The sequence below is a fragment of the Prionailurus bengalensis genome, chromosome B4 (assembly GCF_016509475.1).
Source record: "Prionailurus bengalensis isolate Pbe53 chromosome B4, Fcat_Pben_1.1_paternal_pri, whole genome shotgun sequence".
Taxonomy (NCBI): domain Eukaryota; kingdom Metazoa; phylum Chordata; class Mammalia; order Carnivora; family Felidae; genus Prionailurus; species Prionailurus bengalensis.
In genome coordinates, this window is record NC_057358.1 from 38,064,758 (window position 1) to 38,089,529 (window position 24,772).

The 24,772-nt window shown below is 50.8% G+C and overlaps 1 protein-coding gene across 11 annotated transcripts in view; it reads left to right on the forward strand.

The window, feature by feature from the left end:
* Window positions 1-24,772, forward strand: part of TEAD4 (TEA domain transcription factor 4) — a 64,685-nt gene that overhangs the window by 34,401 nt on the left and 5,512 nt on the right. For 5 of the 11 annotated variants that reach the window (XM_043561993.1, XM_043561997.1, XM_043562000.1 and 2 more), the window contains 7 exons: window positions 6,945-7,009; window positions 7,481-7,543; window positions 11,279-11,407; window positions 12,498-12,541; window positions 13,060-13,115; window positions 15,460-15,647; window positions 16,746-16,919. In XM_043561993.1, coding sequence (XP_043417928.1) covers window positions 6,945-7,009; window positions 7,481-7,543; window positions 11,279-11,407; window positions 12,498-12,541; window positions 13,060-13,115; window positions 15,460-15,647; window positions 16,746-16,919 — 719 coding nt within the window. The remainder of the gene's footprint in view (window positions 1-6,944; window positions 7,010-7,480; window positions 7,544-11,278; window positions 11,408-12,497; window positions 12,542-13,059; window positions 13,116-15,459; window positions 15,648-16,745; window positions 16,920-24,772) is intronic. The other 6 variants (XM_043561995.1, XM_043561994.1, XM_043561999.1 and 3 more) reach the window with 3 other exon arrangements.

Below are 24,772 nucleotides of genomic sequence, written 5' to 3' on the forward strand. Positions count from 1 at the left end.
CCCCCCCCCCGCCAGTCCTAAGCTGCCAGGGTGAAATGGAGAGCTCATAAGAGGCTCCCTCCCTTGAGAGGCCTCTGGTGAACCAAAACACTACACGTGCAGATCTGTCTCCTCTTGGGTGGGAGGCTCTTTGCCCAGGTTCTCAACTTTTCCAATTTTGAAAACTAATAGCTTTCAGTATAATGGGCCTTATGAACAACCTGAACAACAACAGCTGACCTTACTGACCTTCTGCTAGGTGGTAGGTGCTTCACTTCCTTTGTGCCATTTAATACCCTTATGAGCCAGACAGAGGGCTGGTGCAGAGAGAGGAGGCAATACAGAGGAAATGAGATGCAGAAATGGCCTGTTCCATACAGGGTTGTGCAAACGGGATAACGATTTCAGTGGTAGTGTGTGTTCAAGGAAAAGCCTGGGGTGGCTGGCAGGTACGTGTGACCTGGTATGTGGGGTTGGGAGGAAGTGGTGGTGATATGTGGACCCTGCATCGAGAACGCCCCACCCTCAGCCTGTAGTTAGGCCAAGGCTGACCTTTGTCCATCGGCTGTCCTCACCCATGGTGGGATGGGGCTGTGACATGAGGTGGGGGCTGTTGGACACATGTCCCCTGACAGATGGGCCACAGTCTGGCGGAGGTGTCCTTTCCAGCCCCACCCAGGCCCTCTCTTGGGTTGGCCAAGGCCACCTGCCACACTGTAATGCCCAGCTGCCCCCACCGAGTTCCAGGCTGGCCTCCCGCTGCCCCAGCATGTGGTCTCTGAACTGGAGGGGAGAAGAAAGGCCTGGGTTTTAGCAGCAAGTGGCAGAGCTGGCACAAGGATGCAGGTCTCTTTCTCTCCCACTAACTCATCTGGATTTTGTACTAGTTTCTTTCGGCCCTTGCTCTTTGCTGACCTTGGCTATAGTTTCAGGGCTCTGCCTCTGAACACATGCTCCCTACTTCTCTCCTCTTCTGCCTTTGACTCTGTGGCTTCCTGACGTCTACATCACCCAAAGCACATTGGTTTCTATCAGCTGTGGGTACCACTGTCCATAAGAGAATGAAAACAGGTGGGCAGGCTTTTGGGTTCAAATAGTCGGCTCTTCCTCCAGCACCTGGGTCAGGTGAGGGGCAGTCAGACATCATCAAGGACTTATTTCATGCAGAGCCCCAGAGAATCGGGGGATCAATCCAGAGGGAAGAGCACAGTGGTCTTGTAGAGGAAGCTCCCAGCTTGGCGAAGGGAGGGCAGTCATTGTATCATAGTCATGAAGCCTTAGAAATGTATGTTCTCATGGCACCTGGAACACTAACAAACTATGTGACTTTCAGTAAATCACTTCCCTTGCTTGGGCCACAGAGTTGTCTTCCTTAGGCTACACTGGACCTGTGGGATCTCCAGGTCCAACCCTTCAGAGAGACGGCCCTCAATCCCATGTGAAATAGAAGTAATTCTGTGCAATACTGAAGAGACAGACTATAGAACCAGATTGCATGGATTTCAGTCTTAACTACCTGTTGGCCTGTGACCCTGAACAGCTTTCCAAACCTCTCTGTACCTCGATTTCCCTGTCTGTTAAATGTGACAGTAGTAGCAGCTGCATAGAGTTGACATGAGGATTGACAAGGAGCATGCAAATAAAACTCCCAGTACACATCATGTATTTGCACAGGTACTAGCTCATATAAGTGCTCAATAAATAAATGTTCACTATCGTAGCTCTTGTTACAAGAGGGAAAGAAGCTGTAGAAACTCTCCATGTATGTGTAGAGCCTGGATTAGATGCCAGCTGGCCTGGAGGCAGAATGGCCAGGGTGACCTCCAAAGCACCCCAGTGGCAGGAAGGAAGCTGTTTGACCCCTCTTGGCTCAACACACCCACAGAAGCCCAGCACTTCACTCCCACCCAGGGAGTGCTCTCGACTCCTGGCATTGCCTCTGATAAGCAGAACAAGGCTGGGTGGAATAATGGTCTGAGATGGGCTGGTAAGGGAGGGGAGGATGCTGTTCCAGAGAAAGAGAGGGAAGATGCACAAGTTGGTAAAAGACAGCTGAGCCAGCCCAGACCCCTTGGGTTTGGCTCCCATGGCCCCCACTGCTTAGCCCAGGGCCAGGATGGCCTGTCTCGTTCCTGAACTCTGTAGACGAGGGCAGAGGCAGTTGTGGGGCTAGGAGGGGCTCTGTCTTCGTGACCTGGGGCTCTGACAGGAGGCGAGCCATCTGTAATGTCTGGAGTAAGGGTCTTGGCCAATGGAGGACACAGGCCTCCTCCCTAGCTGCTGCTGCTGCTTGACATGTACTGTAGAGGATGTGCCGCTGCGTAAAGGGCCAGGACGCTGGCCCCGTGTTGGAGGCGAGTTCCCATTAACTGAGCAGCACCTTCTTGGTGCCAGGTGTTCACTGTACCGCCCACAGTGGCTGCACCAGTGCTCAAACCCAGGCAGCTGGTCCTAGATCTGCTGGTAGACAATCTGGGTGAGATTTTCTGACTTCAGTTTTCTCCTTTGGTAATAGGTGTAATTGCTGTCCTTTCTACAGGCAGTAGGGAGGTTTACCGTGAAGTTGATGGGGCTAACGCTTCAAGACCATCACTAGTAATGTGGTGTCCCTAAACCTTTTATTATTCTTTTTTTAACGTTTATTCTTTTTTTTTTTTTTTTAATTTTTTTCAACATTTTTTATTTATTTTTGGGACAGAGAGAGACAGAGCATGAACGGGGGAGGGGCAGAGAGAGAGGGAGACACAGAATCGGAAACAGGCTCCAGGCTCTGAGCCATCAGCCCAGAGCCTGATGCGGGGCTCGAACTCACGGACCGCGAGATCGTGACCTGGCTGAAGTCGGACGCTTAACCGACTGCGCCACCCAGGCGCCCCTAACGTTTATTCATTTTTGAGGGTGAGAGAGAGAGAGGGAGGGAGGGAGGGAACGGGGGAGGGGCAGAGAACGAGAGGGAGACACAGAATCCGAAGCAGGTTCCAGGCTCCCAGCTCTGAGCACAGAGCCCGATGAAGGGCTCGAACTCATGAGGGGCTCGAACTCGAACCGTGAGATCATTCATGACCTGAGCCAGTGAGATGCTCAACCAACTGAGCCACCCACGCACCTCTAAGCTTTTTATTTTTAATTTAAATTTGTAAAGTAGTTTTATTGGAATATAATTGCCATATAGTGAACTATACATACATATTTGAAGTGGATAATTTGGTTGAGTTTTGACAGACATATACACCTATGAAACCAATTACTATCATCAAGAGAATAAACATACCCATCTTAACCTAAAATGATCTTAGCCTAATTTTGGTTTATATTTTAAATTATTTTTCTCAATGAGAGCCTTCCAATTTTTAGATGCTTTAGGCTCCCCCCAAATCTGGATTTGTTCCTGCATGGAGAGGGTCAAATGAGACCGGGATAAGAAATCACTTTAAAAATTATGTTGGACTAATCAAGTAAAAGGGTATTTGCTTTTCTATAACTTGTACCTTACCTATAGAAGGCTAAAGAGCCTTGTGGGACATTTGGCCAGTATCATATCACTATTTAACATTATGCCTTATTCATTTAACAATGTTTGTGGGAACCTGCTATAGAAAACTGCAGGCAGTGTTCTAGGTGTTGGGTGTGAATCCCTGTTCTCAGGAGCTTTCCTTCTGCTGGGAGTGGGGAGGAGGTAGGCAGTGCTCCGAGTAGGCAGCTCAGTAAGTAGGCAGATCACATGGCATGTGAGAAGGTGCTATAAGAACAGTAAAGACAGTAGGCAGTCCAAGGTGGGTAGGCGGGGGCTGACCTCAGTTTTCAGGGGAGTGTTCAGGGAAGTGGTCTGTAAGGCAATGGCATCTGAGCAAAGAAGGTGTCAAGGATGTGAAGGTGAGGTTGTGGGCCACATGTGACTGGGCTGAGAACAGGGCACATAAAGGCTTTCAGATGGGCATGGGTCAGGCAGGTCCTAGGAACAGCCAGGAGACCGAGTAGCAGGTGACATAAGTTCAGGGAGGGGCTGAGCTGGAGATAGAGTGAACAGATCCTGTGGGTCTCTCTAGGCCATTGTAGGGGCTTGGACACTTATAATCTGAGGGAGACGGGAAGCCACTGGAGGGTGTTTGAGCCACAGGATTGCTGTGGCTGCTGTGTTGAGAATAGGCTGATCAGGGGATCCAGGTAGAAGGCTATTCTAATAGTTGAGGCCAGGGAGGATGGGAGCTTGGGCCACGGAGGGTGAGGTGGTGAGAAGTGTCTAGATTCCGGTTATACAATTGACCTTTGAACAATGTGGGGGTTAGAGATGCTACCCTCCCCCCAGACACAGTAGAAAATCCATGTATAACTTGAACTCCCCCAGAACTTAACTACTAACAGCCTGCTATTGACCAGAGCCTTATCAATAATATAAACAGTCGATTAACACATATTTTGTATGTTATATCTATTCACTATATCCTTATAGTAAAATAAGCTAGAGAAAGGAAAATGTTATTTAAAAAATCCTAAGGAAGAGAAAATACATATGGTATTGTGCTGTATTTATTGAGAATAATTCATGTGTAAGTGGACTTGTACAGTTCAAACCCATGTTCTTCAAGGGTCGGCTGTCAAGATTTGCTGATATACCCTTTATTTGACAAACAGGGCCAGATTTTGGAGATGCCGACCTGAATGGGGATGTGTAGTCTCCTGCTCTGAGGTGTTGAGAATCTAACAGAAAAGACAGATAGAACTGATAGGTTGCTCCCTGCACACAAGGTGTGGGCTAGAGGAGCAGCACGGGAACACAATGGTCTCTGATGCCATTCAGACGAGTGCCCCCTGCCTTTCCCACCACCCGCCCCGGGACTCTCCAACTTGCCCTTCTCAAGAGCATGTCCTCCAGCACTGCAGTCAGCTTCCTGGCTCTCAGGAACCTTCTCTCTCCCCTTGCTCTTCTCCTTGCTCCCAGGCTGGTCTCTGAACTACACTACTCCCACAGGCCTGTTTGTTTTACAGGAAAGGAAACTGAGCCAAAGTTAAGGTCTGTTTCCTAAGTCTATAAAAATTTGGTTGGAATAATCTTGAGAAAATACCCTAAAAAGGCCTTCTATCTATCTCTCTATCTATTTATTTATTTATTTATTTTATTTAATTTTTATTTTTTTAATGTTTATTTTTGACAGAGAGAGAGAGACAGAATATGAGCGGGGGAGGGGCAGAGAGAGAGGGAGACACAGAATCCAAAGCAGGCTGCAGGCTCTGAGCTGTCAGCACAGAACCCAATGCGGGGCTCAAACCCACAAACTGCGAGATCATGACCTGAGCCAAAGTCGGACGCTCAACCGACTGAGACACCCAGGCGCACCTAAAAGGGCCTGTTTTAAGAAGAGAAGTCTGGGTAAAGGTCCATGGAGGAATAAAATCCCATTGGCCACAGTCCCATAGCTCATTTGTGGAACCACTGGGCTAGCATCTGGCTCCCCAAATCCCAGTTCTGTGACCCGTGTATAGTCACCACTGGTGATGACTTAGACTCTCTGGCAAGTGATAATAGCACTTCATAGCTGCAACATGAGTGTCTCAAGTTAGACATGGGGCAGGACTGTTGAACTTTATTCAGACATTTGTTTAAAGGAGCCTTTGGAATACCTCTCCCTGGAGAGCTTTGAGAAGAGCCATCTTGCTGGATCCCTGTTTTAGGTGCAGACCAGCCGGCAGGTGATATCCTCAGGGTCTGATCCTCCCTCCCTTCTTTCCCTGACACAGACAGTCCAGTGCTCAGGCCAGCTAGTCTTTCTGGCAGATGAGACCTCTTCAGGGTGGCCTCTTAATTCAGCGTTGGCAGTGGGGAAAGGTCAGCTGGGGGGCCGGCTTGGCCTTGGCTGTGCTCTCTGCTTACAGCAGGGTGGCGGATAGCCTATTCATCACCACCACCCCACCCCCACCCCCTGCACCAGCAGTCTCCTTACTCATAGTCACAGTCCTCCAGGCTCAACAAGGGCCAGCAGGACAGGGCAGGCTGTCGGCTGTGCCCCCTGGCCCCAGAGCTGGACCAGGGAGGTGGTAGCTCCTGCTGAAATCCCCTTGCCCTCCCTCTCCCCAGCCCAATGTCCTTCTTTATGGTTTAATCCTACCCAGTGGTCAAGGTCCAGCTGAAGGCTCACCTGACCACCCAACCTGAACTGACCCCTTGTGCTCTGAACACACTGTGTGTTCCCTGTCTGTGGCACGCACTGGAGTTACAGCATGGGCACACGTCTCTCCTCAGCTAGGTGGCAGTTTCTTTGAAGACGGAACCTCTTTTCATAATTGCATTTATAGTAGTAGAGGACACAGGTGGCTCCTCATAGTTTTCTGAGATTCCTTAGATGCAGCTTTAGCCCCTAGTAGGGTGGGCCCATGGCGCACACTCAGTATTACTTGTTGACTGGTTAGAGCCACGGAGCTGGAGTTGTGGTCTCTCTGGGTTTTCTTTGAGTTAAGCGCTTCAGACCTCCTCTCTGGGGACCCTCGGTGTCTCAGCACGTATGTCCCCCATCCCTGCTGCTGCTCACAGACCAGAAAAGACATCTTGTAAGGCTCTGCTCATATGGAGGTGGTGGAAGCCGCGGGGACTGCATGGGGGATGGCCAAAGCCCAAGCGCTTCCCTGCAGCCTCTCAAGTGTGCAGAAGGCCCCAGGAGGAGGCAGGACTATCAGCCTGCTATAGAGTGGAGGGGAGGAGGTGGCCTCTGAGAGGGCTCCCCAAGTTTATGTGGGGCCCACAGCCCTGTCACCTCCTTGCTCTCAGGTTACCAGTCTCCCACCAAGACCTCAGCTTCCTCTTGTTGCTGGGAGATCCGTGGGATCCAAGGAGGGCAGGAGGGAACCTGTAGAATCCTCACCCCAAGTACCCAGTCAAGGTGGCCAGAGGATGAGGGAAGAGATCTCCCAGATCGTCCTGTGTGCCTGCCTTTTGTCCTTCTTCTACTGAGAAGCTGTTGGTGTCTCTGTAGGTCGGAATGAGCTGATTGCCCGCTACATCAAGCTCCGGACAGGCAAGACCCGCACCAGGAAGCAGGTGGGCCCTGAAAGATGAGTGTGGGTCCCAGGGGCAGGTACCCCAGTTCCAGCCTGCTCCCATGGTGGGCCAGGGCCTCTGTAGGCCCCAGTGTGGATTCCTGGTGGGGCTGGTTCAGAGGGGTTGTGTCTTTTTGGTGTGCCACAGATAGTTCAGTTTCCCTGTGGTTCCTGTTGCTATCAACTGGGAGGAAATCCCTCACCTTACAGGGGAGTCAGTAGCCCCCTCCCCTCTCCAGGACACCAGAAGAACAGAGGACAAAGTACTGGCACTATACTTGTATTTATTGCCAAAGTCTGGATTAGCTGGATATGGAGGGACTGAAGGCCCACCATTGACTGGCCCTTTCATTCATTCATTCCACAGACGTGGATTGAGGCTGAGGAGGGCGGTGCTGAGGGTCAGGGAGCCAGAATGGGGAGCACAGGCCTTCTGGGAGGTAGGGACAGGAGCCTTCTCTTCCTGCTGCAGGTCTCCAGCCACATCCAGGTGCTGGCCCGTCGCAAAGCCCGCGAGATCCAGGCCAAGCTAAAGGTAAGGCAAACAGCAGCAGTGGGAGGGAGGACCTAGGGCATGGGTGGGGGCAGCTTCCTAGAAATTGGAGCTCCTTTTCCAGCAGGAAAAGTCTTCCCTTGGGTTCAGGGGCTGGCTGTTTGTGTGCAGAGCCAGCATGCTTGTTGGTGTTAAGAAGACAGGGATTTAGCCTATAATTGTGCTCCTGTCTATATAGGGAATGACACTTGACTTCAGAGCCGTGTGTGTGTGTGTGTGTGTGTGTGTGTGTGTGTGTGTGTGTAAGTATGTGTGACCACCAGGCTCTAGAGCATCCCCCCTCCCTGGACAGAGTACTTCCCGAATCACAGTGGGATTGTCCTCCATACCCCCTTCCTTGAGGACGTCCTTGAGCCACTGGCCCCTTATTTGCCATCTGCTGAGCCTACAGGGTGGTCAGGCTTGGGAGGCACTGCTGTGGGTGGTGGGGTGGGGGTGGGTTGTACTGTGGGAGCTGGTGGAATTCCTTCCTGCACTCTGCTCTCTGAGATGGACAGTTCTCTCCCCTCCCCAGGTCAGCCCTACCTTACAGGGCCATGCCCCAAAGGACTCCCCCTGGGGCACTCTGTTCCCCACAGGACTTAGGCCTCCTGGTCGCTGGAGCCAGGGGACCCTTTTGGTGAATGGCAAGAGGGAGTGAGCCCCCACCCCACCATAGACATGCTTGTAGTAGAGTTTGCCCAGCTACTTGGCAGGAAAAGCTAACATCTGAGGGAATCAGACTGAGTCCAGCAGTTAACACACTTTTTTTTAAGCAGCCGGGTCCCCCCTTCCCCCCCAAACAAAATATCACCCCAATATGTTATCAAAGGGGCTACTCCAGTCAAAGCTAGGTTAGTGAGGAATAGGCCAGAGACCCTGCTCCCATCTGCTTCTGATGCTCTGTGGCTCTTGAACCCCAAAGTAGCTCACAACCCAGTTAAAAACCCCTGAACTAGAGGAGCTTGAAGGTCCCGTGTGGCTTCAGTTGTCCGTGATTCTGACATGGGAGGCTCCAAATGAGTGGTGGGAACTCCCAGGAAGCCGCACCCCGCTGCCCACTCAGCCCAGCTGTCCCCAGCCCCCACAGCTGCAGCCCGGCACCTCGTTCCTTTGTCCCTGGGACAGCTGGCTGGGCCTCAGCTGTCACTCCCTCTCAAGCCAGCACACGTACCCTCAGACACCCTTGGGTCCTGGAGTCCAACTTGAGCCCCACTTTCCCTCTCCGGTCTGCCTCTCACTGGGACCCTGGCAGGGGGCCAGAATGGAGACAAGACTTTACAGTGTTCTGTTTACAGCCATCCAGGGAAACTTTTAATTCCCTTGGGGACCATCTGTATGGGCACATTTGCTTCAAGGAATCGCACCTACCTTTGTCCACATGCTGTAACTTGGAGGCCAGGGAGAGCCTTCGTAGACCACTGGATGGGCATCAAGGGCAGCCATGAGCCCCTTAAATAATATGCAAATCTTTATATGAGTTTTCTTGGGGAGATTGGTTTGAGGATTTTGTCATATTCTCAAAGGGGTCTGTGACCTAACATAATCCCTGGTGTACAGACTTCTATTAGACAGAAATCCTCCAGGACCCGGGATTTGGTGTAGCATGCTCTGCCCTTGTACCATGTGAACTTGGATGAGTCACTGACCTTCCTCAAGCTCCATTTGGTTTAAAATGTAAAATGACAGAGTTAAGCAAGTTGACGTCTGAGGTCCTCTCCAGCCCCAAAATTCAGTGACTCCCTGGCCTTATAGCCTGGCCATTTGATGTCACTCCTCATAATGTCCTTCCTACTTCCCCCTGATTCCTGTCCCACCCTGGTAAGGACGTGGTTTCCTGAGTCCCAGTCATTTGTTTAGATCAGCTATCCGGGAAGGGACGTAAGTGGCTGACATTGAGCGGATGGAGCTCTCTGGCTTCATAATGTAGTTGTTAACCACAGAGGTCTGCAAGCTTTGGGAGGGTGTGGCCTGCTGCATCATACATGTCCTCCTGGAGGGAGAGGCCTGAGCCAGCTGGCCTGGGCGTGTTTGACTTCTTCCTCCTGAACAGTGCAAGTGTCCTTGGGAAGAGGCCACCTTATGCTGATTAGCTCCCTCTTTGGTTATCAGAGAGCCTCTGAGAGCAAGGCCCAAGTTTGACCCCAAAAGGACAGTGGTTTGAGGATGACCCGTCCACTCAGAAGGGTTTCCTGTGTGTTCTGTGGTGTGCGCTGGGTGCTGGTAAATATCAGTGTCCATCCTCCTCGCTCCCTGCCCCAGTGTCCTCCGCCCCCCTGCCCCAGCCCTGCAGAGACCCAGAGATAAATTGATAATGCCAACCGGGGCCAAACTCTCAGGCCAACCATCACCACTGTCAACACCGTAGTCACATAAATTCTCTGAGCCTCGGTTTCTTCATCTTAAAATGGGGATCCTACTGGTCCTGTTGGCCTCACAGGAGTGCTGTGATGTTCAGAGTCCACGTGTGGGTCACCTTGTGCCAAGTGAGTGCAGATGGTCCTGGAGAGGCTGAGTGGAGGGGCCTTTGGAATCCTGCCCCACAATCACGAGGCGTTGGGATGCTGTTGGAGGCCACCAAGGTGGTGCCCGCCTCACAGGGCTACGGTGGGGACTCAGTGAAACTGTCATAGAACGGCACCTGTAGGCTGCAGGGACCTCCATCGCTTCTCCGGGATGACTCGGTTATGACTCAGGACAGATCTGGGTCTACCAACTTCATTACCAAATAACAGCTAATTTATTTTCTCTGTTTAAAAATATTCATTGTAAAGATAGAATTTCTAATCTGAGCTCCTGAGTTGACATCCAATCTTTTGGCCTCAATTAAGCTATACACGCTGAATAATACTTGCCATTCCAGTCTATAAATGTGGTCTTATTTTGGACAAAAACACAGTTCCCATCAGGCTTTTTGAAATACAGAAATCTCAGTACTGAAATACGGTCTCATCACTTTTGAAGACCTGTGGGATTAGGACACTCAGGATGGGAACTGCTGGCTTACACACATATAAAAATTGTTACTACTATTATTATCATCATCGCTAATGTCATTAAGTGCCTGTTCCTCACATATGCTTCCCTGAGTACTTCTTTGTTCAGAGCCAGTGCAAGGTGAACCCGTTTTTGGGGCCTTTGGACCCAGGGAGGACAGACCGTATGTGTTTACATCCTGACATGGAAAAGTCTGGGGGTGCCTTGGGTGTCCACAGTGCAAGGGGAGACCCCTGGGGCAGGCCTGAGACAGGTGGGGCCACAGGAGATCGCCCCATGCCTCTAGACAGTTTGTGTGACCGAGGATGACCCCTCCTGTCCATTCGAGGAGGGCTCTGACATATTTATGTATCATCTACTATGAGCCAGGTACCATGCCAGCTGCCAGTGGTGTGGAGGCGAGCAAGGACTAAAAAGCTTCTGTTCTCAGAGTATCCCCGTGGAGACACCGCCTGGCAGATGGTCTCCAAAAGGCCCTTTAAGCTCTAATAAAATAGGCTGGACACGTATTTTGCCCCTTTGACAGATGAGGAAACTGATCAGAGAAACCAAGTGACCTGCATTTAGTCACAAACAAAGTTAATAGCACTGCAGGGGCGTAAGCCTCGGCCCTCAGGGCCTTGTCCAGGGCTCTGACCACTGGCGATAGGACAGCTTCCCTGAGCACAAGCCCGGACCCCGCCTTGCCCATGCCTGCCCTAGTGACCACTGCTGAGGCCCTCCCTTCCAATGTCTCCCCAGGACCAGGCAGCTAAGGACAAGGCCCTGCAGAGCATGGCTCCCATGTCGCCCGCCCAGGCCATCTCCGCCACAGCCTTCCACAGTAAAATGGCCCTCGCCCGGGGCCCAGGCCACCCAGCAGTCTCAGGGGTAAGTGGGGCTGCCTGGAGCCAGAGGCCACACCAGCCCCTCCTTCTCACTCCTCCCCCTCCTGAGGAGCCAGAGGCACTGGCCAGGCCACATTTCTCTCACGTGAGTCCTCCAAGGCCAGGAGAGCCAGGGGGAAGGAGGGACCAAGGGCCAAGGGGCCACGCTGAGGCACAGCTCTGCTGGCATTGGCACCACCTTCTCCGGGGCCTTGACGGTGACACAGCAGACCTCCCACAAGGGGCAAAGCAGCTCCCATTAGCTGACCAACCAAGGAGCTCTACAGAGTTGGCCTGATTGACAGGTGAGGGGGCTGATGCCTGAGTCTTTGGTGTAACACCAGCATGCCCCTGAGCAGCTCTCCACCACTCAGCCCTGTCCTGGCTCCCCCTCCCCTCTGCTCCTCAGCACTGTTCTCTTTCCAGTCGGAGAGCTGATGTTCAGGAACAAACGCTTGTTTGGGTTTTAAATTTCTTGGCCACAGCCAGCTTGGTCACCCTTTCAGAATGATCTAGAAAGGCTCCTCCTTTCTAGGGCTGTGTCCTCACAAGGTTTTCTTGGCTATAGGGTCTACATGGGTCTTCACCATGCACCCATAGCACTGCCCTAGGCGTGTAGGGAAGGACCTCACCCCATGCTCGGTGAGCCTCTCGTCTAGGAGTTTTCAAAGTGTGCTCCAGAGACTGCTAGTCCGTCAGAATATTGCATAGATAGGGAACAAAATAATTCTGTGCGTAAGGAAGTTTGGGACGCTTACAACTAAATAGGTTTCTTGACCTTGGACTGTTCAGGCCTTATGTGCTGCTACGCACTGTGGGCCTCTAAGGGAGGAATACAGTTGCTGTAATTCTAAACCTGGGGTTTCTCTCAAGGAGCACCTTCTTGGCAGAGTGTGTCTAGAGACTAGAGCTCCTTGAGACACACTTTGGGACACTGCTGTAACCTAGCCCAGTGTAGCAGTGCTGACTCTCCTTACTGCCCACTGGGTCTAGGCCCCCAACCCTGCCTTCCAGATGAGAACCCTGCTCGGTCTTCCCACACCACGGCCCTGGTGCATGGGGCTGTGCTGACTCTGTGCTTTTTGCCTCCTCAGTTTTGGCAAGGAGCTTTGCCGGGCCAAGCTGGAACATCCCATGAGTGAGTATGGCCTGCTACCAGTTGCTCTCTGAACTGAACTTGAGCCTGTGAACTTGTGCTGTTGAGCCTGGCTCCCAGTATGGGACAGGGTAGCAGTCTGGGGGCAGCCTTTCAGGAGGGGCTTGAGCTTTGGGATCAGGCTGTCCTGCTTTTTAGGCAATAGCTCAGTCTGTGGTGTGGACACGCTGGGGTGGCATTTGCTGAAACTCCAGTCTGTCCAGGGTGAAACAAGGCCAGAGCTTGGGACCCTGAGGGAGAGAGGCTAGGAAGCAGACCTCTGGCTGGCTTGGGAGGGAAGGAAGGAGGGAGGAATGGATTTTCCCAACAGACATGCTGCTTCTGTGGGTCATCCATGAAACTTGAGGGACTTGGCAGGGGAGGGAGCAGGTGGCCAGAGCCCATTAAGGCCACTTATGCTCAGACCACTGGGGCCAGCCACACACAGCGTTGGACACTGCCAGAGACTCCTGGGCTGCAACCTGCCCAGGGCTTACACCTCCTCTCTCCTGTCTCCGTAGTGTGAAACCTTTCTCTCAACAAACCTACGCTGTCCAGCCTTCACTGCCTCTGCCAGGTGGGTCGGCAGCGCACAGCTCCCGTGCACCTCGCACACCTGCAGCTCCTGCCCTCCAGGTCCCGGCCCCCCGACAGCTGGATGCCTCATGCCCCTGTTAGATGCTGCCCTGGCGTGTGCTCAGTCTCCTGGCCCCACCCCATTCTGTGCTCCTGCCACGCACACCTCTGCCGTGCACCAAGCCCGCCATGCCTCTCGGGTTGTTTGATACACTCAGGGCTTCCAGGGGTGCACACGGGTCAGAGGGGGCGGTCCTTGTGCCCCAGGGCAGCTGTCCCCCGGCCATCTTTCTATGCTGCATGTGTGTCCTGTGCAGCTTGGCTCCTGGGATGGCTTCCCTCTTGGTGATGCTAAGATGTCTCCTTCAAAATGGGAGGTCCAAGGAGAGCGTGGCTTTGTTGCCTGGAGCCACTTGTGAGCAGAGGGAACACTCCTGGGCAGAGGCCTGGAGCATGGGTAGGGCCCCTCCCTCTCACTGCTCAGGTAACCTGCCCTGTCTTTGCTTCTTTCTCATGGAGGTCCCTTACCTCCTTCCTCTCTGAAGGGCAAGACAGGATCCTTCCCCTTAACCACCTTTTCTGGCTCGGGGAATGACTCCCTGCTGACCTTCTGGCCTGGCTGGTTCTGTTCTGAGAGCAGCCCACCACCCTCCTGGTGTCCCTATTGCTACTTTCTCCCAGCACAAGCGATCCACCCTCCTGGTGTCCTTATTGCTACTTTCTCCCAGCACGAGCGATCCACCCTCCTGTGTGTCCCCTCCTCTCCCTGGCCTCACTGTCTTGGTTCAGGCCCACCTATTCTTGCCTGGATTACTGCATCAGCCTCTTAACCTGACACCGGTTTTATCTCGCTTCCCCTCTTCACCCTGTAATTTACCCCAGGGACCTTTATAAAGCATCAATCCCACCATGTGGTTCCTAGGCTTAAACTCCAATCCTTAAATAAATAAATAAACAAACAAACAAACAAACAAACCAACAAACCAACAAACTCCAATCCTGGCTCCCTGTAATAGGACTTGCATGGACCTCCTTGGTAATTTAGCTTTCTCTCCTCTCCCTCCTTCCCTCCATGCCCCCAGCCCCGCCCTGCCTCTGGGCTGTTGCTCAGGCCTCCTGGAAGCTCCTCTGCCCTGCCCCCACCCAGTTTAGGCATCCTGAGCGCTCTGCACCCCCATCTGACACTTGACACTCTATTGCCAGTATCTGGGGTTGGGGGGCAACGTCTGTGGCTGACTGGTCTGTGTCTTCTGTGTATCCAGTCATGTCTGGCACATAGCACTTGTTCAGTGTCCAGCATGGCCCTCCTCCCACCCCTGTGTTTCTTCTCTGTCTCCTTCCTTGAATGCTCCTGAGTTACCCACCTCAGCATGTGGGACTTCCCAGCCTGGAAAGCTGGTGTCTGGAGTTCTGTCTCACTGCTTTCTCACATCCCGTCAGTCACTAAGGCCCAGGATGTGCCTCCTCTATCCGTTACTCTTCCCTCCACTACACCGCTTTCATTCAGGCCGTCATTTTTCCATTGGGAAAACATCCCTGGGACCAAGCCTCTGACCGCCTCACCCCTGCCCAGTCCTTCCCTCACACTGAGTAGGATCTTTCAGAAATGCATGTCTGATCAGTTCACTGTCCTCCCTAAAATCCTCTGTCCCTCTCAGACTCTCAGGCTAAAATTCATGCTGCTTAGCCCAGTTCCCCCGTCCGGCTCATCTCTTGTCTTCGTTTCCTGCCACTGGCACAAATCCACCCACTCTCCAGTTCCTCTGAGGACGGGGCTTCTCACAGCCCCTAGTTTGCCTCTGCCGTGTCCTCTGCTTGGAGCACCCTTTCCCCTTTCTCCCCTCCTGCCTGTACTTACTATTTCCTTCAAGCATCACTTTCTTGGGAAAAACCTTCCCTGCCCACCCCCAAGTGCATACTTTGTCAATTCTTATCACACTCATTACTTCTGTTATTAGCAAACCTGTAAGGAATGCCAGGCACTGTTCTAGGGGCTGGAGAGACTGCAATGAACAGATCCGGAAACTTCTAGTTCTCACGGGGCTTCCATCACTATAGCAGTCAGTGTGTCTGGTTATCTTTGACCAGACCAGAAGCTCCTCCACAAGAACGTAGTTGTGCTGCTCGGAAGCCCTCAGCCCAGCTGGCATCCCGGCCCCTCCACGCGGCATCCATTTTCCCTTGAGGACAGTTCTGTACGGGGGGCCCAAGGGGCCTAACTTGTACCGGGCCAGGCACTCCCCTCCACCACCCCTGCCGGGGGGAGGGGGGTCCCAATTAGGGGAGGCAGGAGATGATTCCCTTGCCAGCACAGGGTCTCACGGCTGGGCCTGGGATCCTCGCAGAGGCTGAGATGTGGACCCGTCCCCATGTGCCTTTCCTGCTGCATGCAGGGTTTGAGTCTCCTGCAGGACCCGCCCCATCGCCCTCAGCGCCCCCGGCACCCCCATGGCAGGGCCGCAGTGTGGCCAGCTCCAAGCTCTGGATGTTGGAGTTCTCTGCCTTCCTGGAGCAGCAGCAGGACCCTGATACGGTAGGTCCTGGCCTGGGTCTGGCTGGCTCTCCCACCCTCTCCTGTTCCCGGAGGTTCTTGCTCCCATGTCTTTCCAGCTCTTTTTCCACCCGCTTTTGGCTTCCTGCCCTGGCCTTCTGCCCCACTCCACTTCTGGGTTTTACTTAGATGTCCTGTTGCTTCCCAGTCTTCCCTTCCATTGGCCCTCCCCCTTTCCTTCATCCTCCCTCCCTCTTCTTTCCTCACTTCACCTCCCTCTTTCCCTGACACTGTTGATGCTCCCACCCCAAAGCCGTCCCCTGGTTTCTTTTTCTGTCCCGGTTCTCCTGGCCTCTCCCTCTGCTGCTCCCTCTCTGATCTGTACTCTTCCCTCCATGCTCTCTGCCCTCCCACCCAGCACCACCCCCCCTTTCCCCTGTGGCTCTGAGGAGCCTCCTGTGTCTGACCCATATCTTTGGGACAGTAGCAGAGAGAGGAGCCCCATCCCCACCCTGTCTCCTTCAGGGTCCCGTGTCCCTGGTGACCAGCGTTACCTGCAAAGGTCAGAGGAGGAGGAGGAGCTAGAGAAGGCTGGGCTGACAGGGTGCCAGAGCCTGGGGGACTTCACAGACCATTTCACACTGATGTTTTCAAACTTGTTTTTACAGCTGAGGCACCCATTAATCATACTCTTACTCAGAAGCCCAGTGGGTACAACAGAAGAAGTAGACTTTGGTTGTAGCCAGGTGCCTGTAAGGGACACAGAGGCAGCCTAGCCCCCATCTATAGGGTGGAGCACTGTTTGAAAACAGCTTATCTAGGTCAGTGGTCTGACGTGACAGATGAGGTAACAGAGGCCCAAAGATAGAAAATGCCCACATAGCCAGGGCAAGAATGATACACATAACTGCAATTTATTGAGTACTGACTAGGTGCAGGCACAGCACCAAATGCTTTATACCCGTTAACTTTGCTTTACATTTGATCCTTTTACTGTCTCCATTTTACCAGTTGGGAAACTGAGGCCCAGAGAAGTGAAGTCACGTGCTCTAGGTGGCATGGCTGTGATCTGAGCTCTGGGCTGCTGTGTCTGCCCTGATACCTTCTACCTGTCTCTGAAACCAGCTGTTCTCTCCACAGTATAACAAGCACCTGTTTGTACACATTGGCCAGTCAAGCCCAAGCTACAGTGACCCCTACCTCGAAGCCGTGGACATCCGCCAGATCTATGACAAATTCCCAGAGAAAAAGGGGGGACTCAAGGAGCTCTTTGAACGGGGACCTTCCAATGCCTTTTTTCTTGTGAAATTCTGGGTAAGCCCTTTGATAAACTCTTCCTTCCAGTCCCTAGTACGTTGATGATAATGAGGAGAACGGAGGAAGAGTGAGCATAAGGTGCCCTTTCCATGAGTGGAAACCCGGGGAAGGCAGGGCCAGTGCAGAGTGGGGAAGCAAGCACAAAACGGCCACACAGTGGCGGGAGGCTGAGACAGGGAGCCAGCCAGTGGTGCTGGAGGGCCAAGCTAGCAGAATCAGTCCCTCTTATGAGAGGTGGTGATGGCATCCGGGTCTGGCCAGGAAATGCAGCCTCTAGGGGGCTATAGCGCTGCAAACAGACTTCAGGAGACACTGAAGGGGGCATAGGCAAAGAGCCAACGTGGAATGTTTGCCAACTCCTGAGCTGGTTTCAGGGCTGGAACAGAGCAGCTCTTGGGCTGGGCAGGGCTTGGAGAAGTAGGCCGTAGGATTAGGATAGGTCACCCCAAGAAGAATACCTACCCAGCTTGTCAAATAGCTGAGCCCATAGGCTTTGCCTCTGCTGGTTCTGTGTTGGGAGAGCCCCCTGCTTTTGAAACATCTCCTCTAAGACTAGGAGGTGTAGTACCTGCGCTGGGAGCTTACCTTCTGGGGGCCCAGTATACGCAGAAAAGGGGTGCAGGGAAGAGAGTCACACAAGCGCACACTAAGCCAGTGGTGAGGAAGTGCAGAAGTCCTTCAGGCATGCTGATTGGAGCCTTTGGACAGTTTCAGAGTATTTTACATATAATTCCAGGTGGCTTAAAGGCCCCTGGCTGGGAATCTCCAGCCTGAGCTTCTATAACCAAACCCACGGGCCTGGCTATCTTCAGAAGAGACAGTGCTAGAACTGAGACTCGGGGCCCCTTAGCTTTAGGGTGCTTGGCTTTTACACACTGCAGGCTTGCTGTATGAGCAGAATGGAAGTTGGACCTGGGCCTTTAGGGATGGGCCAGATCTATCAGGATCTGAGCCTGGCAAGGGCTGGTACAGCCTGGGGGAGGCATAAGGAAGTAGGCTCTAGAGGGGAAATCATGGGTACAGGTGTGTGAGAGGGAATAATAGAAAATAAGACTGGAAAGGGGAGTTGGATCCTGAAGGTCTTGGTCATACAAGGTCTGGGTTTTAATCTATCCTGGGATGAAAAATAGATTATATTTTCTTTCACTTTATCTTATTTTTAAATCAGTGAATATTAACTAATACCAAAGGCTTATAGTGAAAAGTGTCAGATTTTTGTCCCACTCCTCCCCAACCCCAATCCCGATCCCTGGAGGCAGTTGATGTAAATTTTCGCTTGTTTATTCTAGGTTTTATCTCCTGAGTTCAAAGTCCTACCTCTATATTGCTATACCTTGATATCACAACTAAGACATTTTGTATTTATTCCAGTACTGTAGAAAAGCATCAGCAATGTTATATCACTTTCCCCCTCATCACCTCAGTACTATCATATACAGTAAGTTGTATAATTTAATAAAAGCAATAAAATGTTTACATTTTTGACCATGCAAAATGACTACCAGAGAGCCAAGAATAATGCTTATGATGTAATTATGTGTTATGATCACGTTTTATTTTTGTACAACTTTCTTGTTTTTTTCTTACAAATAAATGGCTTTCTTACTTGCATATTTCTAAATAAACCTATTATTAAAATTTTACAAATTGTTCCATCATAACCATCATACAAATTTTTTTTTTTTATTAAGTTTTTCCCCAAATGCTCAAACCTATCAGATCATTCATCAGTTTACCCTTTCTCCTGGAGATTTTCCTCCCGGGTTCCTCTGTTCTGCTCCAGTCTGAACTGGTTATTCTCTACACCTAGACTGCTTCCACTTTTCTCCTGTATTAAATCTATGGCTTTCCAGATCTCCTGTTTCTCTCTGTTTGGTGTCCTGCTTATTTTGCTGGAAAACATTCTCTAGTACCTCCCTAAGAAAAAAATGTGTGATAGATAAATGTTCTAAGTCTTTGCCTGTTTGAATGCCTGTTTTTGGGGACCAGATCAATAGTTTGGGTAGAGAAACTAGGTCATAAATCATTTTCCCAGAAAGGATTTGCAAGAATCATTTTTCAATGTGTTGCTCCATTGTCTTCAAACACTAGTAGTTTCATTATATCCTAATTCTCTATCCTTTGTTGTGCCACTGAGTTTCGTTTTTGTTTTTTATCTCTGAAAAATTTGCATTTTCCTTTCTATCCCTTATGTTCTTAAGTTTCACATTCATGAGCTTTGGGCTGTCTGTGTTTTTACTTTCTAATTTTTAAGCCAGGCACTTTCAATTGTGACATTAGTATTTCTCAATTTGGGGAAATTTACTTATATTGTTTCTTTCCCTCTGTTTGCTCTGTGTTCTTTACCAAGAACCCCTGTTAGTCTAATGTTGGATTTCTTGGACCTATCCTCTATAAGTTTTATAATTTTTTTGTTGATTTTCCAATTCATCTTCTTGGAGATTTCCTTAACTTTATCTTCTAATTCTTCTAAATTAGTTAAGAGTGTATCTGAGTGTATAGTTCATAAAACCCAAAGTAACAGTGGCATAAAGATGTAGTTTATTTTTCTTTCATGTAAAGTAAGTCGAGATGGACTGTCTAGGCTGGTCCAGCAGCTCCTTGAAATCACTGGGGCCTGTCTCCTTTCCAACTGTCTGCCATACACAGTGCATGGCTTCTGTCCTCAAGATCATGGCTTTTGGAGTTCCAGCCATCATATTTATCTTCCAGTTCCAGCCATCAGGAAGGAAGAAGCCAACTTCGTTCCCTCTATGGAGCCTTCTTGGAAGTCCCACACAGCACCTAATTATGTTGTATGGTTGTACCTAGCTGCAAAGGAGCCAGGGAAATGTACTCTTTTGGTGGAGTAAACTGCCATTCTCAATAAAATTAGGGTTCTGTGACTGTAGAAGAAGATGGATGAGTCTTTCAGTTGCTAGTGTGTCATAGTTCAGTTGGTGGCATTTTCCTATCTTAGTCATTCCAAAGATCTTGGCACATCACACAGTTAGTGGTGGATTAGATCAATGGAATATGGTGGCATTCTCTGCACCACCTTCTGTCAGATATTTAACTTTGACCATGACATTTTTAAGAGTTCCTTTTTGTTCTTTGAGTGCATCCTGATCTTGTTTCATGACTACAGTTTTTCTCTTCCTTTCTGGGGATACAAAGTTAGAATCATTTTTTAAGTTTCTTCCCCTTTCTTTGTTTCCTTTTAATCCCTTTTTCTATCTGTTTTGATGTCTGTATTTTAAGTTGGACAGTTTCCTAAAATGGTCATATTTTTTGGTCCATATATTTTTTTTTAATTTTTTTTAACATTTATTTATTTTTGAGACAGAGAGAGACAGCATGAACGGGGGAGGGTCAGAGAGAGAGGGAGACACAGAATCTGAAACAGGCTCCAGGCTCTGAGCGGTCAGCACAGAGCCCGACGCGGGGCTTGAACCCACAGACAGGGAGATCGTGACCTGAGCCGAAGTCGGATGCTCAACCGACTGAGCCACCCACGTGCCCCTGGTCCATATTTTTTTAATAGCTTTCTTGCCATATAATTCACCTGCCATAAAATTCACTGACTTAAAATGTATAGTTCAGTGTTTTCTAGTATATTCACGGAGTTGTGCTGCCAGTCAATTTTAGAACATTTTCATCACCTCCAGAAAGCCCCATACCCTTTAGCTACCACCTCCTATGCTCACTCTCCCAGCCTTAGGCAACCACTAATGCTGTCATTATAGCTTTGACTTTTCTGGACATTTCATATAAATGGAATCATACAATATGTGATCCTTTGTGATTGGCTTCTTTCACTTAACATAATGTTTTCAAGGTTCAGCTGTGTTATAGCATGAATCAGTACTTGGTTCCATTTTATGGCTCACTTAGACTCCGTTGCATGGATATACCAAATTTCGTTTATCTGTTCATCAGTTGGTGAACTTTTGTGTTGTTTCCAACTTTTATGAGTAATGCTGCTGTGAACTTCATGACAAGTTTTTCTGTGGCCGTAGGTTTTCATTTCTCTTGGGTAGACACTTGTGGAATTGTTGAGTCATATGGCAACTCTTTGCCTTTTTGAGGAGCTGCCAGACAGTCCCCCAAAGCAGCTGCACCATGTTACATTTCCCCCAGTAGTTGTATGAGGGTCCCAGTTCCTCCAGACCCATGCTGACAATTGATATTTTCTGTGATTATACTCATCCTAGTGGGTATGAAGTGGGATTCCTTGTGGTTTTGATTTGCATTTCTCTGTGCTTGTCATTTTTGTATCTTCTTTGGAGAAATGTTTTTTGAGCTCCTTTGCCCATTTTTAAATTGGTTGTCTTTTATTATGGAGTCATGAGTTTATATATTATACATAGAAGTCCCTTATTAGATGTGCGGTTTGGAGATTTGTCTCCCAGTCTGTCAGCTCTCTTTTCACATTCTTGATAGTGTCCTTTGGAGCACAGAGGGTTTTCATTTTGATGAAGTCTGAAGTTCTTTTGTTGTTTACGCTATGCCCATATTTAATAGTTATTGGGAGCTCTGTGTGCAAGGTCGGACTTGACATCTGTTTTTTGTTTTTTGTTTTTTGTTTTTTTTTAGGAAATCAATAAATGTCAGTATGTTTGTTAGACCTTTTTTTTCTTGAGGTGGCTCAGTTTCTCCATAGAAGACTCCTTGAGTTGTGCCCCTGGAAGGGGTATACGTGGTCACTGCATCCGAGGCATGAGGCAGCAGGAAGGGCTGGGGGGCGCCAAACATTTCTTATGCGGGTTTCACTTAATTCTCTCTTCCCTGTTCGGGCCTGCCCAGGATCCCTGAAGCCCAAAGCCCTCCTGTTTAATTTCTGAAGATGATTATTCCCTGGTCTTTTGCTGAAGGGTGGGAGAGGTGGCCCGGAGGCCTAACCATCCTTGGTACTGCCTTTCAGTCAGTTCCTTGTGTAGAAGCCTGTCCCTCCCCTGCCCCCACTGTCCTGGTCCCTCCAGGCCAGAGCCACTGAGGCCTTCTCTCAGGCACACCAGCTCACTTCTTATCTCTAAGCCCTCTGGAGGTGCTTTAGGTTATAATTCCTTTTCCCTTGCCCCCCAGGGCTCCTTCTAGCTCTGGCCAGCCTTTAGTCTTGAGTTTGCTGAACTTTCTTGTGGTGTGGTCTCTCCTCCATGCTGGGTTGAGAAGATCTAGAAAGAGAAGGTTCTGGATTGACGGGCAACGACTGCCATGGGTGAAGGCAGTGGGGGAAGATAGTGGCACACTTGAGAAAGATTTGCTATCCCTTCTCTTTAGTAATAAGGAATCATTGAAGGGTTTTGAACAGGTGGGAAGTGGCCAGAGTTGTCCTGAGTTGAATAATTAGCCATCCAGACTGGAAGCCAATAGGGTAGGTCAGGCAGGCGTGTCAGCCTCTTCAGGACCTCAGCCAGAGAGGCTGACATAGCAGGTTGTCCTCCCTTTTTTTTTTTTTTCTTTTGTGAGAGAGGGAGAGGGTGCAAGTAAGCAAGGGGCAGAGAGAGAGAGAGAATCCTACGAGGGGCAGAGAGTGGGAGAAAGAGAAGCAGGGCTCACCCAGAGTAGGGCTCATGCTCACCGATGCAGGGCTTGAACTTCCAAACTGTGAGATCATAACCTGAGTGAGGTGAAGCCAGATGCTCAACTGACTGAGCCACCCAGGGACCCGTTCTCTCTTTTTTCAGGAGGGGCTTAGTCCACCTCACTTCCCTTTTTCCTTTCCCTACTCTCCTTTCCAGCTATGACATGGAAATTGGGGCCAAGAGGCTTTGCCATGGGCTACCATTAGCACTGTCACTGTACAGGCAACTCGTGTTCCTGCTGTGTGTCTAGGGAGGCTTCTGGTCTTTTCTTTGGTGAAGGCTGCACCCTCTCTTGAGTCTTCCTCCCCCAGGCCCTCACATCAGTCCAGGCTTAGCCTTGACTCGGAAGAAGGAGCTTGGGAAGGTGATTTGTGGCTCCTTCTCAGCACTGGCTCAGTCACCCTGGGGTTGCAATTTCGGATCAAGAGGAAGGCCTGGTTGGCAGGAAGCATTTATGGGAACAGTATCCTGGAGGAGTGAATGGTATATTTGGGGCCTTTTCACTAATTCCTGTCTTTTAGTCATAATATTCTGTATTTTTCTAGCCACCATCCAGACGAGGACCATCCTCAGCCTCCCATCTCACAAAGGCAGGGGAGAACTGAGGCATAGAGTAAGCAGGGGCCTGGCTTTAAGACACCCAGCCAGGGTGAGCCTCTTTTCCTTTGGTCGTTCTCGTGATCTACATGTTGTAAGGTAGGTCAGGGCAGTCGGTGGACAATCACACCAGGCACTATTCATCACTTTACATATATCAGCATGTTCCATCCTGGCTGCAACCCCAAAGGCAGATTCAGTTGACAGCCTTACTCTATAGAGGGGAAGCCGAGGCACAGAGAGGTGAAATGGCTTGCCAGGGTCACGAGGATTCACACCCACTGTGTCTCCAGGGTGTGTGCTCGGAACCATGACACTGAGCTGCCCGACCTTACAGAGTGCCTGGGGTGTACCCTGCTCAGGGTCCTGTTCTCCCCCTGTTCCCATTGGAGAAGGCTCTGGATTGCCTAAGAAAGGATCCGCAAGGCCCTGAGGGACAGCAGAGAATGGCGGTGTGGAGATGGCAGACCTAACTGCGCATTTCTTGTAGAGTTGGGCACTTAGGCCTCTTGAGTTTTCTAGAGTCCAGACTTCCCTTCCAGAAAATGAAGAAGATTGTCCTGCCAGAGGTGAGAGTTGGGCGGGTAGGGAAAAGGAATTAGAGTGTTCTTGTCCAACCTTGTGGGCTTGTGGCCCACATCCCCTCCTTCTGATGTTTTGGGGGAGGTAGGAGGCAGGGATTGATGGGAGAAGGGAGGGGTGGAAATTGATCCAGCAGGTTCCCCTGTGGCCTCTGCGCTGTGCCCGTGGCTGTGCACATAGCCCCCACTGTGTGGACCTGACATGGACCTTGTCTTCCAAGAGCTCACCTTCCAAGTGGGAGAATCCAGAGCAGATCTCAGGGTCCCGGGACAGTAACCAGGATATAGGGGAGCATGGTGGGCCACCAGTGGGGCCCTTCCAGTGTGCCATGGGAGAGCAGGGGGGCAGCAGTGGGGCCCAGCTGGGCTGTAGAGGCTCTTGTCTCTGTTCTGCCGCTTGAGAACTGTGATGACCTAAGCAGATCTCAGCCTCCCTGGGCCTGTTTCTCTGAACAGTCAGCAGTTTTGTTCTTGAGGGCCTGCAGGAGGCTGTCTCTCTGAGGACCCCAATGTGTGAGGGGTCTGCTGGCAGTGAAGGGAGGCTGTGTGCCTGCCTTGCCCCTGCCCCTTGCCTGAGCCCCTAGAGCCAGGCCCTCTCTGAAGGCCAGACACTTGGTCAGGGTGAGGACGGGTGAAATCGGAGATGGGGGCATGGCGGCAGCCAGGGCACCTTGGCAGCCATCTGGTCCCTCCTGGGTGGGGAGGGCAGAGCCACTAGGGAGTACAAATCTGTGATGGGGGAAAATAAATGCTCCTGTTTGCTAACCATGAGACTTTTGGTCAGCCATGGGGTCCTCACAGCCAGCTCTGGCGTTCCCAGCCATCTGGAACTCTCTTCTCCTGCCCACTTGCCTGGCTGCTCCCTCCCCTGCTGTGAGCTGCTGTGAGACCAACCACACACAGTTAGGAGAGCTGAGCAGACAAGGAAACAAAGCCCCCTCCCCCAAAGCCTCCCTTTCTTCTCCAGCCTGGCAGTGTTCTTCTGGTCCAGCCCAGGCCTTGACTGTGCATGCTGGGGAGCTGATCAGGGTCTGCTTGGAGGAGGACTTTAATACCCCCAACCCAGCCTCCTAGCCCACCCCCCATTGAAAGTTACTGTTCTTTGATG